Source organism: Rhinatrema bivittatum, chromosome 7 (assembly GCF_901001135.1).
Source record: "Rhinatrema bivittatum chromosome 7, aRhiBiv1.1, whole genome shotgun sequence".
Taxonomy (NCBI): domain Eukaryota; kingdom Metazoa; phylum Chordata; class Amphibia; order Gymnophiona; family Rhinatrematidae; genus Rhinatrema; species Rhinatrema bivittatum.
The window spans coordinates 35,732,265-35,749,218 of record NC_042621.1 but is presented as its reverse complement, the minus strand read 5'-3'; the positions used below and the strand labels follow the sequence as shown (position 1 = coordinate 35,749,218).

The following is a 16,954-nucleotide window of genomic DNA, read 5'->3' as shown; positions in this document are numbered from 1 at the left end:
CTTCCATTATTTTCTTTATCGTGAATGTGCCAGTGGTTGTCCTAATGGGGCATTCCTGTTCGTACCCAGATCAGTCCAGACCCCCTAGGTTTTTCATCCCTGCCATCAGATGAAGACATAGAAAGTTTTATTGACGCTGTATATAATCTGGTGTGCTACCTGCAGTCCCTCAATTTCTCTGATTCCAACATATAGTGTAAAACCTGTAGTCCGAAGAGAGAAAAAAAGATTACAAGACAAAATTTCTGGATTTTCTCAGGGAGTTGTGAGGTCCTGGTGGGACCCTCCCTCCTGGTTTGAGGCAGATGAGCAGGGGGGTTGGTGACCCTTCTGGTAGCTCGGTCTGGAGGTCCGTGGGGTGGACATCTGGTGGTCCAGATCCATGACACAGAGATGGAACCTGCTGGCAGTTCTACACTGCAAGCCCAGTGGAGTGGGGAAGTATCCCTTTTATAGTTTGTCCTAGACTGGGTCACGAAAGTTTGGCAAAAGGAGTGGAGACGGATATAGCCAGTGGTCTGGCTCTCTTCTGATCTGCCAGTAAAGCCTGCACTCCTGGAACCGAACCTCTGCACCAAAGGAAAGTATTGGTTTCTATGTATCTTTTATTTATTATCAGAGTAAAAAAAAAAAAAGAGCAAGGAACTAGATGGAAGAATCTGTGCAGCATCTGCGTTCCAGGGTGGGAGGCAGCTATCTTAGAAGCTCGGGGAGCTCAGCAATGTGATTTTTCAGCAGTTTCTCTGCCTGTAGAAGAGACCGGGTGTTGGCTTCGTGGCACTGAGGGACTGTTCCCCTGCCTGCCGCTGAGGTGCTAGTGGTGCCGTGGGTGTGAGGAAGCACCACATGAAGCAAAAATGGCATCGTGCACAGGGGTCTGCATTGAGCATTGCTGCGCCGGTAGGAGATGCGTCTGGGCTGTCCGCGGCTGGCCAGTGGGACATGTGCTGGTTAGGTGGCACGGACAGGGTCACAGGGACCATGCCGAGAGAGAGAATTGAAAACCACCACGGCCAACCACACGGCTCGAGATACTATGTCTGGGAGGCGGGGCCTAGCCAAAGGTCGCTCAATCTACCGAGCCTGTGCCGCTTCCACACCTCACTAAACTCCCCAGAGACGTGAGCGGGAAGACGCCAAACACCAACACCTAGGAAGGAAGATCCGGGAAGAACGAGATAGGGACAAGAAAACCTCTCTAGCCTTTCTTCGATTTTGTTCTTTTTTTTTTTTAACCTGAACTCAGCCCTCCCTGGCTGAAAGCAAGAACGAGTCTCTGGGAGGGGGAGAGGGTGAAAGCCTTTTTCAGGTATGGTCATAAAAAAAAAATCTATTGGACTCAAGGCACTCAACTGAGGGAGGACCTACCGATATCGCGTCAGGAGGCAAGTGGTGCTATCCAGCTTCTCGTTTTCTCCTGAAATCATCCATTTTTTTCCTTTTTTTTAACATTTATTTATTTATTTTCTAAAAGCAATCCCATTAGGGAAATGCATGTCCACCATCTGCTGGAGATGGAGAATACTGGTGGGCTGATTCGGACTAGGCTATATATCCATGATGTCAGCTTTTACTCCATCTCCATCTACTGGCAGAGGTGTAGTCTGGCCTGCCTGAGTGAAGAGGAACTTTCAATGAAATAACAGATTAATTCAAGGATGGTTTCATTTACAACGCTAGCCACTGTCTCCTTTCAGAAAAGCCGGACAGACAGGAAGTCAGTACTTGTGAAAACAGCAGGTAGGGAATAAGCAATTCTCAGTTTTGTTAAAAGTTGAGGAGGCTCATGATGTGCAGTGGGAGCTAACACAGTAGACTGGACATGGCTCTTTGCTATACAGAGTAATGCAGTGGGGCTAGTATTTTTACATCTTTACTAGTGTCTGCAAAACTCGCTTGGAAATTGTATTCGGACATGTTGTATGGATGCCAGAGTCAGAAACCAACTGCAGGGTAAAAACGTGGTGATGACGTTTGAGATAATTTGAGCAAGACAAGTAAGGGACATGTGAACAAGAGGAAACCATGGACTTTTTCAGTTTAAGGGGTGGGAGTCAGTGAAATCTGCAGAGCACTGATGAACAAAAGGGTTCAAACAAAATCAATTGACAGCTACTTAGGAGGTAATAAAGGTAATAAATGGTTTTGGTGACACAGCGGGAGAGAAGGATAAGATTAGGAACCATTTTCATGCAATAAGAAAAATCAGTCTGCGTGTGAATTTAATGCAAAGCAGTAGTTGATATTTTACAGCCTTTGAAGGAGAACATAAGATATGCCATACTGGGTCAGACCAAGGGTCCATCAAACCCAGTATTCTGTTTCCAATAGTGGCCAATCCAAGTCACAAGTACCTGGCAAGTACCCAAACACTAAATAAATCACAAGCTACTATTGCTTATTAATTAATAGCAATTTATGGATTTTTCCTCTAGGGACTTTTCCAAACCTTTTTTAAACCCAGTTACACTAGCTGCTGTAACCACATCTTCTAGCAGTGAATGCCAGAACTTAACTGTGCACTGAGTGAAAGAATTTTCTTCGATTTATCTTTATTTAGATTTGTGAATTGCCTAAATTAAAGACTAAGCAATGTATAATAAAATACAAGCATAAAAGTTACAACACAGTCGCAACACACAAATACATTAAAAAAAAAAACAACCCATAAAAAATGGGTCCAGCCCCATAAAGACTACTGAAAGCAATGTTTTAAATGAGCTACTTGCCTACTTCCATTACCTCTCACCAGATCCTGTGCTCCACTGAGAATTAGATCTAAAATTTCTCCCTCTCTTGTCGGTTCATAAGAACATGCCATGCTGGGTCAGACCAAGGGTCCATCAAGCCCAGCATCCTGTTTCCAACAGAGGCCAAACCAGGCCATAAGAAACCTGGCAAGTACCCATGTGTATTGTGTTAATTCCTCTGTGCTCGTCATTGGTAAGTCCTCCTCTTGAGTATTGTGTCCAGTTCTGGAAAGTTTATCTTTAAACAGATGTAGACAGAATAAAGGCAGTTCTGAGAATGGCTTCCTTGAATGGCGCAGTTTGCACAATTGACTTATGGACCTATTTATACCTTAGAAGAAAGGAGTGTGGGGGTTGTAATGGAGACATTCAAATACCTCAATAGTATAAATACTGTAGAAGAAGCAAGTTTTGGAAAGGTAGCTCTAAAACCAGAAGTTATCAAAATAGTTGGGTAACATGAGGAAATATTTGTTCAGGGAAAGGGTAGTGGATAGGTGAAACAGCCTCCCAGTGGACATGTTGGAGGTCAAATAGTAACAATACAATAAAGCACTGGATAACAATGAGCCCTCTTAGCTGGGAGGATGTATGGGTAGGCTTTGCAGTATTTGTATCAGGAATGGGCAGACCTTGTATTTTGTGTTTGTGTGCTAATGCCAGAGGTACCTCTGAGTTCATCAAAATGACTTGTGTTGTACATGCTTTGGTTAAACCATAATTTTGTGATAGCCAGCTTTTACTTTTAGCTTTACTCATTGCCAGTGGAAGAGTAGCCTAGTAGTTAGAGCAGCAGGCTGAGAACCAGGGAAGCCAGGGTTTTAATCTTGGCTATTGCTCCTTGTGACCTTGGTAAGTCACTTTGCACTCTATTGCTTCAGGTACAAACTTAGGGGCTGATGCAAAAATCTGAGCACTGACATTTAGTTCACAGTTTCTTAATGCACAAGCAGAGTTTTTTAAAGTTCCAATACAGTAAGTTAATGGTATGCTAATGCATTGAAAGTGGTAAAAAAAAAAAAGTTCACAAACCAGTAAATATGCATACAGAAAAGATTTACAGGCACAAAAAATGTGTTCTGTGTGAATTAGGAGCATATCTTTTGTTGTGCCCCAAACTTGGGAGCATTTTTTATTTTTTTTTGTACATAAATCATGGTTATAGATTCTTGTGTCAGGACTTCAGCTTCTGCCCATACTGACACTAGTGCTGGAATCTTTAAAAGGAGTAAAACTATCCAGCGCTAAGAGAACCTGCCATGAGCCAGTGCACCTCTCTGCTAATAGTTATACCTTCGTATATAAGGGCGGTAAGGAGGATGCACAGTTCGACAGTTGTACAGCTGATGGGAAAACTGTGCACTCTGTTGACTGCACCTTATTGCATCGACCTGTCTTACTGTAAGCCCTCTGAGGATGCGGAAATCTATACAGCACCAAAATATAACTCACCTTGAAAAGGTGTGGGCTAAATCAAAGTAAATAAATGTAGCAGATAAATGCTCAGAAGACGACGTTATCATTAGGACTGCAATAGCATTGACTGAACCTGTTCACTTTTCATGCTAAAGGGCTGGCTGTAAGAATGTGGTCTGCAGATGAGATTGCTGATCTCTGTTACAAGCACTACTGTACCAAGTTGCCTAAGCAAGGCGTACCGGACCCCAGGCGAGAGTGGACTTTGTTGGCAGCTGTAGTCCAAGTAGAGGCAAAGCTGAAAGAGAAATGTGACCCCAGCCAGGAACAGCAGCATGGTGAGCTCCTTTTATTCTGTTAGAAATTGCCGTCCTTATGTAAGAATTCAGCAGATGGAACTGTTGCTTTGTCTCTGGATATTTGAAGGAAGGATAAACCTTTACTTAGCTTTCCCAGTCCCATGGCTGAAAACCTTCCCTTGTCCAATTCGTTGTGTTCTTCCTTTTATCTGCCAAGCCGTCTTCTCTCACACAGTTTTGGCTGCTACTGGCATTTAATAGTCGCCTTCATGTTTTGTGTAATACTGTTGTCTTGCCAAGCGAGAGGATGGACAGAGCATTTGGGGGGGATCTGTCCCTTGTTGGAAGACACCTCGGAGCACTGAGACCAGTCTCACTTCCCCCATCTCATTTGTAACGCAGAAGCCAAGAGGACAGGCTGTAACTTCCTTAAGAGTTACTCTTGCTTCTGGCAAACCAGAAGGCATTGCTTCCACAGTAGCAAATGCTGGCCTCAGCCACTTGCACTTGGAACTGAATTTGGTTTTTCTTCACGCTAGTGATCCTACTGAAGCCTCGGCACAGAAGATGCTTCGGTCGCTGAACTTCTAGTAGTCCATGTTTCCCCTGAGTGGGTTTTATTATATGAAGATTTGGTAAATAACAGAAAGGAACTTAAAAGAATATGAATGAGGAAATCAATTAATTAACCATTTCCAAATCTTAACAGCAAGTTTTTAAGAAGGGTGAAATTATTATGTTTATCTTTTTTTCTAAGTAATCAAAGAAGTTGTTGCTATGGGAACTGGCACAAAATGTATTGGTCAATCAAAAATGAGCAAAATCGGTAAGTAAAAGTGATATTTTTAACTTTGAGTAAAATCTGTAGCTCTGCTCCCTTCCCCTTGCCGTTTTCTATATAGATGGTTAGGAATTGCTCATTTTAGATATATATTTATGTAGCTCTTCTTTGAATATTTTCAGAAGTGCGTAATATAAGATAATGTGATGTGAGCAGCCATCTATAAGTCTGTGTGAGGTCATTTGTGCTGTCTCACAAAGGTACTTTTGTTGGATCCACTTTAGCCATGAGCTAAACTCAACGTTAAGCTCTGGCTGCACTTCTCTGCTCTTTTAAAAAAAAAAAAAAAAAAATCTGAGGAAATGTGACCAAGACTTTTGCTGTGGGACTAAGATGAATTTCACTGATACTGCTCAGTGTAAAATATCTGATAGAGGAATGTGCTGTTCCAAGCACAGGATATTGCTATGCTATCTGCATTCAATAATGTTATAAAGTCATGTGTTTTCTGTGTTATTTATTTATTTATTTAAAAGATTTTATATACCGCAAATTGGGCAGTGACCTGACTGGCTAAGCGGTGTACAAGTAAAAACATGCATAATTAAAATATCAATACAAAACAATACAATGTACTTCATTGAGTTACATTTGCTAACGCTAAAAACAACATAGCAGTAAAGTTAGATAAAAATGCAATCAGATTTTAACAATATAGTAGATATCATGTTAAGTGATTTTGTATGCTACGGTAAAAAGATGTGTTTTTAAAGCTTTTTAAAATTCTTTAGTGTTTGCCATTAAGTGAATTTCCTCTGGAAGCGCGTTCCAGAGGATTGGGCCGGCAGCTGAAAAAGCACATTTACGTGTCCATTCCAAGTGTGCTAGTTTTACTGACGGTATTTCCAGAATGCATTTGTCCATTGAGCGTAGTTGCCTAGTTGGTTTGTAGATTCTCAAAAGTGTGCAAAGCTTTACTGAATTGGTGTTATGTAATAAATTATGTATTATTGTGAGAATTTTATATGTAATGCGGTAAGATATTGGTAACCAGTGTAAGTGTTGCAAAACTGGAGTGATGTGTGATCTCTGCGTGGAATATTATACAATACACAGGCAGTGGCATTTTGAACAAGTTGCAAAGGGTGAATAGTAGAAATCGGTAAACCTAAATACAGAGCATTGCAATAGTCTAGACTTGTTAAAATTAGAGATTGGGTCACGGAACGGAAGTCTGAAGGTAATAATAGTGGTTTTAATTTTTTTTAACATATGAAGCTTAAAAAATGATTTTTTTTTTTTTTTACTAAAGCTGATATATTTTTTGTCATAGAAAGTCTGGCATCTATGATATTACCTACGTTTTTTACATGTGATTTTAATACAATTTCTTGTCCTTCAAAATTGAATGTAGCAGGGGGTTGAAATATAGAATCGGGTACTACTGATAGAAATATTAATTCTGTTTTTGTAGTATTCAATTTTAATGTGTTGTGAGAGAGCCAAGTTTTTATAGCTGATAAGTATAAATCAGTGAAAAGGTTTCTTTTCCAAGTGTCAGTGAAAGGGACAATGAATTGTTTGTTAATGAAACATACAGACAAAGGTAAACAAAGAAGCAGGTGATAACCTTTTTACTGGACTAACTTACTACATTTCTGATTAGCTTTCAAGGACTATACTCTTGATCAGGTAAAAAGAGAAACAAAACTGACAGATAAATGAGAAGTTCCATACACAACTAATAGAGTCTGCTTTCTAGAATATGTGCATGTCAAGACACCCAAGCGGATCCAAAAATACTATCTGGCAGAATCTCCTGGGAGGCCCTGAGATATAAAAAATGTGGTGTGGAAAGGAGACCAAACAGAAAGTAGAGGTGAACACACACAGATGCATAGATACAGGGGAACTATGTTTGGTAATGGGTGAGGAAACCAATGTCTTAGCCTTTCAGGCCAAAGTAGTAAGCTGCACTGGATATTATATCAGAGTATGGGGCCGATGCAGTACCATGCGCAGCAGCCAGCATACAGTTTTAATGCACGTTTTGGACGTGCTAGACTTGCACCCGATGCACTATGTATTTATTTATTTATTTTAAGTTTTTCTATACCGGCATTCGCGATGAGTATCGCATCATGCCGGTTTACAATTAACAAGAGGTGCAGGAACACAAAATAATAAATTATAATAATAAACATTAACAGGTGCTGATAGAACGATTGCAGTTACAATAAAACAAGGGAATTACCCAACTTAGAACAGAGAAAGGGGCTAGGAATTTAACATAGAGAACAAGTATGCCAGTTAATGGTGTGAAATAAGGTACGGCTTTTGCAACGTTAAAGAAATTACCCTGTTGAGGTAGAGTTTCTAATTACCATGTTAAGAAAGGGTCTAAGCGTTAGTTAATGGAGAAATTAAGGTTCAGTTGGGGTCTGGAAAAGCTTTCATAAATAACCACGTTTTGAGTCTTTTCCTAAATGTAGGAAGGCAGGGTTCTTGTCGCAAGTCTGGTGGAATGGAGTTCCATAGAGTCGGTCCAGCGGTGGAGAAAGCCCTGTCTCTGGCGGTTATGTGCTGAGTTGTTTTGGTGTGAGGTACTTGTAGGGATTCTCTGTAGGATTCTCTGATGGGTCTGGCGGATGTATATTTTCTGAATGGAATTTGAAGGTTAAGCGGAGAGTATTGATGGATGGCTTTGTAGATGGTAGTTATGGACTTATATATGATTCTGTAGTGGATTGGCAGCCAATGTAGGTCTTTGGGGATTGGAGATATGTGGTCTCTTCTCCGTGTGTTTGTTAATATTCTCGCTGCCGTGTTTTGAACCATCTGAAGGGGTTTAGTGTGAGATGACGGGAGACCTAGTAGAATAGAGCTGCAATAATCTAATTTAGCGAAGATTATTGATTGCAATACTGTTCTGTAGTCGTGAAAGTGGAAAAGTGGTTTTATTCTTTTTAAGACTTGGAGTTTGTGGAAGCAGTCCTTGGTGGTTTGATTTATAAAAGATTTTAAGCTTAGCCTGTTATCAATGATAGCTCCTAGGTCTCTTACTTGTGAGATTTGTAAGTTGGGTGGAGGATTTGTGTAGATGTTACTGTTTTCAGAGGAAATTAGAAGGAGTTCGCTTTTTGAGGAATTTAGTATTAGGTTTAGACTGGAGAGGAGTCCGTCGATTTTTTTGAAGACAAGTTTCCCAGAATTTTAGAGTTTTTGTGTAGGATTCTTTGAGGGGGATGACTATCTGGACATCTGCGTATAAAATGTGTTTAAGGTTTAATTTGGTTAACAGTTGGCAGAGGGGGAGCAGGTAAATATTAAATAGCGTGGGTGAGAGGGAGGAGCCCTGCGGAACTCCCAAAGAGGAAGGATAGTGCTGAGATTCTTTATTGTGTATTTTGACCTTGTAGCCTCTGTTCCCCAGGAATGATTTGAACCAAGACAGTGCAGTACCTGTTATTCCAATGTTCGCTAATTGATTTAGTAGGGTGGAGTGGTTAACCGTATCAAAGGCTGCTGATAGGTCCAGAAGGATCAGTAAATAATCATGACCTTTATCAAGGCCCATGATGAGGTAGTCTGTCAGGGATATGAGAAGTGATTCAGTACTTAAAGATTTTCGGAAACCATATTGGGTCGGGAACAGAATTTTGTGTTCTTCGAGGTAGTCTGAAAGTCTGGCATTAACTAATTTTTACGTTACCTTGGCTAAGAAAGGGAGATTTGAAATTGGACGGAAGTTGGTAGGATCTTTAGAATTTAAGTTGGGTTTTTTTAAGAGTGGTTTGATGGAGGCAATTTTCAGGTCATCTGGGTAGATTCCTTGGGCTAAAGAACAGTTGATAATGTCTGTCAGAGCTTTGGAGATGGTATCTGGTATTAGTAGGAGTAGTTTAGATGGGATGTGGTCTAATGGATGTGAAGATGGTTTCATTTTCTTCAAAACAGATTGTATCTCTGAAATTGTGATGGGTTCAAAGGATTGTAGAGTAATGTCTTTGTTGGAATGGTAGTATGTGTTGAATGGCGCTGAAGTATTGGACCTCAGCTGTGTTAAAAGGTTGGAGATTTTGTTGCTGAAGAAAAGGGCCAACTCCTCTGCTTTTTCTTGCGCTTGGTTGAAAGCGATATCAGGTGTAATGGTTTGCGTTAAATTTGAAACGTAGGCAAAAAGGGCTTTTGAATCAAAAATAAGATGATGGATCTTGTGCGCGTAGAAGTCCCTTTTTGTTTTTAACATGGAGCTTTTGTATTGGTGCAGGGCGAGTTTGTAAGCGGCGAGGGAGTTCGGTGAAGGTGCTTTCCGCCATTTGTTTTCTTTCTGTCGAAGGGAGTGTTTGAGTTTTTGAAGATCTTCGTTAAACCAAGGTTGTCTTTTGGTGGCGTTGTGTTTGAGTTTTTTTGTTGCCGATGGACAGAGTTTGTTTGTTTGCCGTTTCTGTTATCTTGGACCAGGAGTGGAGAGCTGAGTTAGGCGTGGAGATGTCTATGAGCGGGAGCTCTGGGTCAAGGTGATTGTGTAGTTCCTCGAATGAGCAAGATTTCCTGTAGGTAAATTGAGGAAGAGGGACGTGTTTGTTACTTGTTGGTGCCAGCGAAAAGGTGGTGGAGATTAATGCATGGTCTGACCAAGGGACTGTTTTGCATATGGGTAGAGTTGAGTGTGAGATGCCTGAGTTTACAAAGATGAGATCCAAGGTGTGGCCTGCTCTATGGGTAGGTTTGTTGATAATCTGCTTGAAACCCATGGCAGACATGGCGGTTAGAAATGATTCACAGTTGGATGAGAGAATGGGGTCGTCGACATGTAAGTTAAAATCTCCCAATATTATGGCAGGGTACTCCAGATTAAGGTAAGAGGCTGTTAATTCTAGCATGGGTGAGGCGTCTGAGTCCAGAAGGCCTGGGGGGGGCATAGACTAGTAGGATTTGCAGATGGTCTGATTTGAATAGACTTGTTTCGATTTTTGTAGGTGAATTTATTGGGATTTGAGTAATTTTTAGATCTTTTTTGGCTGCTAGGAGAATACCCCCTCCTCTTTTTTTCCATCGGGGAATGGAGAAGATATCTTAGTGCGGTGTCCGTATGTTTAAGCCATGTTTCAGTTATGGCACAGAAGTCAGGATTTGTGTCTAGAAGAAGGTCATTGAGTATAAGCGTTTTCTTGGTGAGTATAAGCGTTTTCTTGGTGAGACTATGTAGCGCATGAAGTTAATCCCCGCGATGCAAAAAATTTCATGCGCGGCCAATGTGCCCGTTGCAACGCGGCAAATTTTATGCCTGCCCTAAAAGTATGTCATGCTCATGGTGCATTGAAAAAAAATAAAAATCCTGCTTTCTCTTAATAGTATCATAGAGATACTAAGTAGGAGGAACCAAATAAAGTAGATTTAGTTTTAAAAAAAAAAAAAAAAAGGTTTTTGGGGAAAAAAAAAAATTCTGGACGCCCAATATACATACACAAGCTACATGGTCCAGGCTGTGTGTCTTGTGCATGTCTATGCCGGTAGAGGGAGAAAATAGACGCCTGTAGATTGAGCGTTTGTTTTCCCAACACGCTTGACAGCCACCTCTCCTGGGTGCCCGATGCCGAGGAGGTGCTAGGAACACACACACTTTCCCTAGCACCTCTTTTTTTTTTTATGTGACCCCTAATTTAAATATTGCATTGCGAGCCCAGGAGAGGTGGCTGGGTGCGGGTTAGGAAAATGGGTGCTCAACACTGAGCGCCCATTTTCTGCACATAAATAATGCATCAGCCCCTATGTGTGGTCACTGTTTTAGTAAATGTAGTTACAGGTGATTAGAAATATATGTAAATGAGTCCAGAAGGTAATTTGCGCACATTATTTTTCCCCGCAGATAAGCAGGCTGAATTAGCCATGCTGTCTGGGAGTGACCCCTGGTGGCCCGATGTGGGAACTTCTCTTAGGATATTGAAAGACGTGCTCTTGCACGCCTGCGCGGTAGCTTTCCGTGCGTCTGCCTGCATCGCCTTGCTTTCCCGCACAGCAACGGTTGCAGGTTCTTCTCTCTTGCTGCCTCCTTATTTTTTCTCCCTTTCTCTCACACTTTCTTTGCTTAAGCAAACCCACAAGAGCACTTGTCATTGCTACCATGACCCCTAAAGCCCTGGGTTTCAAGTTTTGCCAATGTGGCAAAATCATGTCCATCACAGATGGACATAGAGTTTGCTGTCGCTGCCTGGGGCTGGACCGCAGCAGGATGTCTTCTTTGGCCCAGCGTCAGCGGGCCATTAAAATTGCTAAGCTAAAGAACTCTTTTCCAGGACGGGAGCCCAAAAGACCGGATGGGCAGAAACGGTCATTCTCCCTACAACCCTCCCTCCAGTAAGTCGTACAGGGCCAAATCCCCGAAGGTCTGGGCCAGGGCGGAGATACCAGGCCGCATTGAGGTGGCCTCTGCTTCAATTGTGTCGCCTGCAGCACCCCCGGCTGGAGACATGCATAGAGCTGCACTGTCTATCCTGATGCATTAGATCGCCCGGAGCAAGCTGTCTGAAGCGGCGCGTCGTCAGAGGCATAAGGCCGCTGTGTTGGATCCTGCGGCGCCAAAGCGCACCCCCAAGCCATTGCAGCCGGTACTAAAGAATGTAGCGAAGCATTTGGCACAGCCAGCGCCGAAGTGGCCTGTATACCTGCTACGGATGCAGACTCCGACAGTGGGAAAGGCCAAGTCCCACCATTCCACCTCGATGCTTCAGCGCCATGTGTCGCATGACTCGATGAAGAAGAAGAGCTCACACCGCCCTAAGACCTCCACCAACACTCTTCACCCTCTTTGATGTTGAGGGTTCTGGGCCTTTGGAGGTGGACACTCCACACAATTTGAGCCTTTCTCTCCTCTGCTTTGGATGAGTGCTCAGCAGCCCGGAAACAGAAAAGACTTTGGGACCCGACATCCCCAGATGTGGGTGCCAGAAACATGAGTCACCTGGACCGTTTCATAGATCAGGTATGAACACCTGACTCCCCCAGAGAGAGCAAACGTGCTTCTCCTCCAGCCAAGAGGAGCATCTGGGTCTACATCACTTCAAAATGCTGCTACCCAATTGATATCCCAGATCATGGGGATTCTTCAAACCTTTTTCAACACCATGGCATCTTCTCAGCTCCCACAACCCCCATCTAGTCGTCCACTATGACCTTGTAATATTCTCTTGCTTCGTCCCCGCGATGGGAACCCCGGGATCGGGCACAACAGGAGGAAGAGTTCAGCTCACTGACAGATCAGCCTCTCTCAGTGTGCGCCACAACCACAATTTTAATATCAGCACATTCACTTCTGATCGGCTCACAACTCCGTGTCAGCCGAACATAAATCAGTCTAGAGCCACCGGTTGAAATGCTGACCCACTGAAGGCTGTTTTGACATTTAGGAGCACGACTAAATGCGGCGGCATTAGACTGATTTATGTTCGGTTGACACGGAGTTGTCAGCCGATGAGAAGTGAATGCGCTGATATTAAAATTGTGGTTGTGGCGCACACTGAGAGAGGCTGATCTGCTGTATGGAGTCAAACCACCGGCATTAGATGTAATAGCCCCTGAAGCATCTCAAAGAGCGAAACTCGGCCTGAGTCGGGATTTTTATCATGTTCTGTGCTGAATAAAGAACTCCTGGATTTTACTGATCCTATAATCTACCCTGGACATAGTTGCATAAGCTCGGGAGACGTGTATATACTCCCTCCCTCCCACCACTTCAGGGTGTAACACCTGCCATATATCTAGAAGCTAAATCGTTGAGAGGTGTACTTAACTCCTGAATTTGCAGGCTACCTAAATCCTGTGGGAAGCATCGATTTGTCTATAAGCGCATCATAGGTGCTGTTAAAGTCACTCATGACAATTAAAGAGCCCTGCATATGAATAAGCAGCAGATTGGTATTATTAGTGAAGAAAGTGGGATCTGGTGTGTTTGGAGCATATATATTGCATAGAGTGAGAGGTTTCCCCTCCAAATGGCCAATCACAATGATATAGTGGCCATCTGGGTCTTTCAACTCATTGGACAGAACAAAACCAGTGTTCCCTGTATGTACCCGGATCCAGACTCCTGGGTTTTGCCTCCCCTCCAGCAGATGGAGACAGAGAAGTTTTGACGTACTCTGCCGTATATACCAAGGTGCCACCTACAGTCTGTCAGTATTTCTCTGTCTCTAGCAGATGGTGGAGGTGCAAAACCTACAGTCTGTTCTGGTTACTTACGGGCCGATTCAGTAAAGTCCGCGGGAGAGTGGGCGCTATTAGGTTCGGGGGATTGGACGCGTGTTTTCGGCCCCTTACTGAATAAGGGGTAACGCTAGCGTGTCAAACGCGCGTCCAATGGCGGGTTAACAGTGCGCTCCGTCGGAGGTCGTCCTATGGGTCCAGACTGTCTCCAGAGCATTTGGGGAGCTGCAGCCCCTTTCTCTTGGCCAGTTCCTGCTAAGCGCAGGAATGGGCGCCATCTTTGATTCCCTCATGGCAGCGAGGTCAGCGTCGCTGTCAGCGGCGGGGGAGGGGAATCTCCCGCCACATTTGTCTCCTCAAAGGATGATCCGTGAGGGGGGGCGTCAGGGAGGTTTGATTCTAAAGCCTCTGAGGATATCCTCAAGGGGGATTCAGATGCCCCATCGTCGTCTTCATCTTTTTCCTCAGATTTTGTGCTTTTATTGCACAGAGCTTTTAAGGCCCGGAAAGTAGGCAAAAAGAGGAGTGCTGACAAATCTGTTAGCGGTCTCTCTTCCCAGGGCGAGGAAGCCATCCCAGCGGGTGGAGGATGCGGGTCCATCTAGGGCCAAGCGGCCATTAAGGTCAGTGGCACCTCAGACTGAGTCAGATTCATCTTCAGGTACTGAGGAACAGGATAATCAAGACCTGCCATCCCAGCCTCCAATGAGGGTTGAAGGGGATTCGGACTCTGAGCAGGGTGCTCCATGTGGATCGCAAGTGGTGGACAGAGATGACCCAAAAGTGGTCTGTCTTTTTCGGAAAGAAGAGCTGGGGCCCCTTATTCCTGCTATTGCAGCAAGATTTCGATTAATGAGGCCAATACCGAAATCTTGCTGCAATTTGCAAATATTGACTACCATTGGTCTGTATCCATATGCCTTAGATAACTTCTTATTCCAGGCCTTTATAAGTGTGGGAGGCTCTGAGAGTCTGGTGTTCAATAGTTTATAAACTTTAGAGATTAAGCCCCTCTGACGGTGAGCAGAAACACAATACCCCCTAGCAATGTCTTCCCTTGGATTAGGTTATCTTTTAGTACTTTTACATTACAATAATGTCTTATCGGCTGATAAGTGAGAAATTCCGACTTGGGAAGACCATATTTTTGACATAATACATTAAAGGAAAGAAATGTCACCCCCCCAATATATGTTCCAGATGTGTAATTCCCTTATTCTTCCACTCCGGAAATGCCTCGAAAGGGATTGCAGGTTGGAATTCAGTATTGTGAAATAACTGGGTATTGAAATAAGCTGTTCCCTTTCCCGTCAGTTTGATCTTCAATTTCTCCCAAATACTTCAGAGTATGTTGGGTTGTTGGCAAGATATTGGGGCAGGGCCTCCATGTTTTTTAGGTTGCCAGGGCATCGCGGATAGTGGCATCCGGCCAATCTGACTCTGCTCTATGATTGCCCAATGTCTAGGATCTGAAGTTGTGTGCCATAATAGTAGAGGTCTTAATTGCGCTGCAACATAGTACCCGAGTACTAAACCCCCCATCCATTTTGTGTTGATATAATGTGTTTCTGCTGACCCTGGGTGGCCACCTTTTCCATATAAAGCTGAACAATTTCTTCTGCCATTGTTTCAGAATATCATTAGATATCGGTATGGGGAGCGCTTGGAATAAATATAATAAGCGCGGGAGAATATTCATTTTCGTCGTTGCGATCCTACCCAACCATGATATGGGTTTATTACCCCAACAATCTAGTTCCGTAAATGTGCGTTTAATAAGTGGAAGATAATTAATCTTAAATAGATCTTTCGGATGAGGAGGCAAGTAGATTCTCAAGTATTTGTTTGCTCCCAGCCCATTTAAATGGACGATTTTGTTGTGCAGTTAGTACTGTGTTCGAAGTGCAGGTGAGATTGAGGATTTCTGACTTCTCCCAATTAGCCTTAAATCCCGAGACCTTACTGAATGTCTGGATGTTCTTCTCCGTGGCCGATAGGGAGTTGTGTGGATCCGTTAACGATAACATAATATCATCTGCAAATAGGGTTAGTTTGAATTCGTGGTGTTCAAACCTGAATCCTGACATCACCTTATTATTTATAATCATAATAGCTAAAGGTTCTACAAATATAGTGAATAAGATGGGTGATAAAGGACACCCCTGCCGGGTGCCATGTCCCACGGCAAAGGTTTCAGAATATTCCCCATTTATTTTTAGGCAGGCCTTCGGAGTATGGTATAATTTGGAAATCCAGGTGCAAAAGTATGGTCCAAAGCCCATCCTCCTCAGAACCCCAAAGAGGAAAGGCCAGTGAACCACGTCGTAGGCCTTTTCTGCGTCAATGGAGAGTAGGATGGCCTCCATGTTAGTCCTATGAGCCCACCACATAATGTCTATTAGCTTGTGGATATTATCTCCCGCCAATCTTCCAGGCATAAAGCCGTCCTGGTGTATCAGAGACGTTACAAAATTATTCATTCAGTTGATTAAAATTTTTGCTAGAATTTTAATGTCAAGATTAAGGAGTGAAATGGGTCTATATGACCCACACGTGGTAGGGTCTCTCCCTGGTTTTAGAAGGATAGTTATTCTCGCCAGATTTGAGTGCAGAGCTAGATCCCCCCCCCCCCCCCCCCCCCCCGGTCCTCAGGTAATTTAAAACCTTCTGTAAAAGTTCCACAAGGTATGGGGCAAACTGCTTATAAAATTTGGCTTTAGGCCATCAGGTCCTGGTGATATTCCCGTTTTTAAATCTTTAATAGTGTGGAGAATCTCCGGAGTAGTGATCTCTGCCTCTAATGATGCCTGAGCTACTATGGGAAGCAATGGCAGTGTGATGGAATCTTAAAAACTCATCTACCATCTCTTGCATAATATGACACTCAGTGGAGTAGAGATTAGAATAAAAATTTAAAAATCTCCGCCGAAATATCTGTATTGCTGATGAGCATACTTCCATGTTCATCCTTAATCTTTATTATTAAATGTTGGCTGATCCTTTTTTTTTTTTTTTAATAATCTCGCTAAGTTACGATCCGCTTTATTGCCCCCTTCAAAATACTCCTGTCTGGCCATATTCAGATGATGGACCATCATTAGATTAGATTCCACCCTCATGAGGTCTTCCCTGGCTTGCGATAAATAAAATAAAGTATGTGCATCTCTGGTTGTCTGATGTTTTCGGAATAAATGTTCAATTTTAATTCTCAAATCCTGAGCTTCCTTAATTTTTTGTTTTTTGACATAGGATGCCCGGGAAATAAAATGACCCCTCATATATGCTTTGAAAATATCCCAAATTATTGGTGGTGGTATGGATTCGGATTCGTTCTTTTGGAAAAATTCAGTGATTAACGAATCAAAGGTCTTAGTATATGTCTCATCATCTAGTAATTTATCATTAAGTCTCCAAAACCAGATGCCTTTGTTATAAGTAGTGAACTTCATTTCCATGGAGATTGCTGCATGGTCTGACCATACTACTGGGTTGATAGCAGGTTT

General features: G+C 42.9%; 1 protein-coding gene across 8 annotated transcripts in view; it reads left to right on the top strand.

The window, feature by feature from the left end:
- Positions 1-16,954, top strand: part of ADAT1 (adenosine deaminase tRNA specific 1) — a 132,779-nt gene that overhangs the window by 3,280 nt on the left and 112,545 nt on the right. For 2 of the 8 annotated variants that reach the window (XM_029608244.1, XM_029608239.1), the window contains exons 1-3: positions 1,289-1,740; positions 4,322-4,504; positions 5,223-5,291. In XM_029608244.1, the coding sequence (XP_029464104.1) occupies positions 1,659-1,740; positions 4,322-4,504; positions 5,223-5,291 (334 nt within the window). In that variant the 5' untranslated portion in view covers positions 1,289-1,658. Of the gene's footprint in view, positions 1-1,285; positions 1,741-4,321; positions 4,505-5,222; positions 5,292-16,954 lie in introns of those variants that run through there. The other 6 variants (XR_003857683.1, XM_029608238.1, XM_029608241.1 and 3 more) reach the window with 4 other exon arrangements.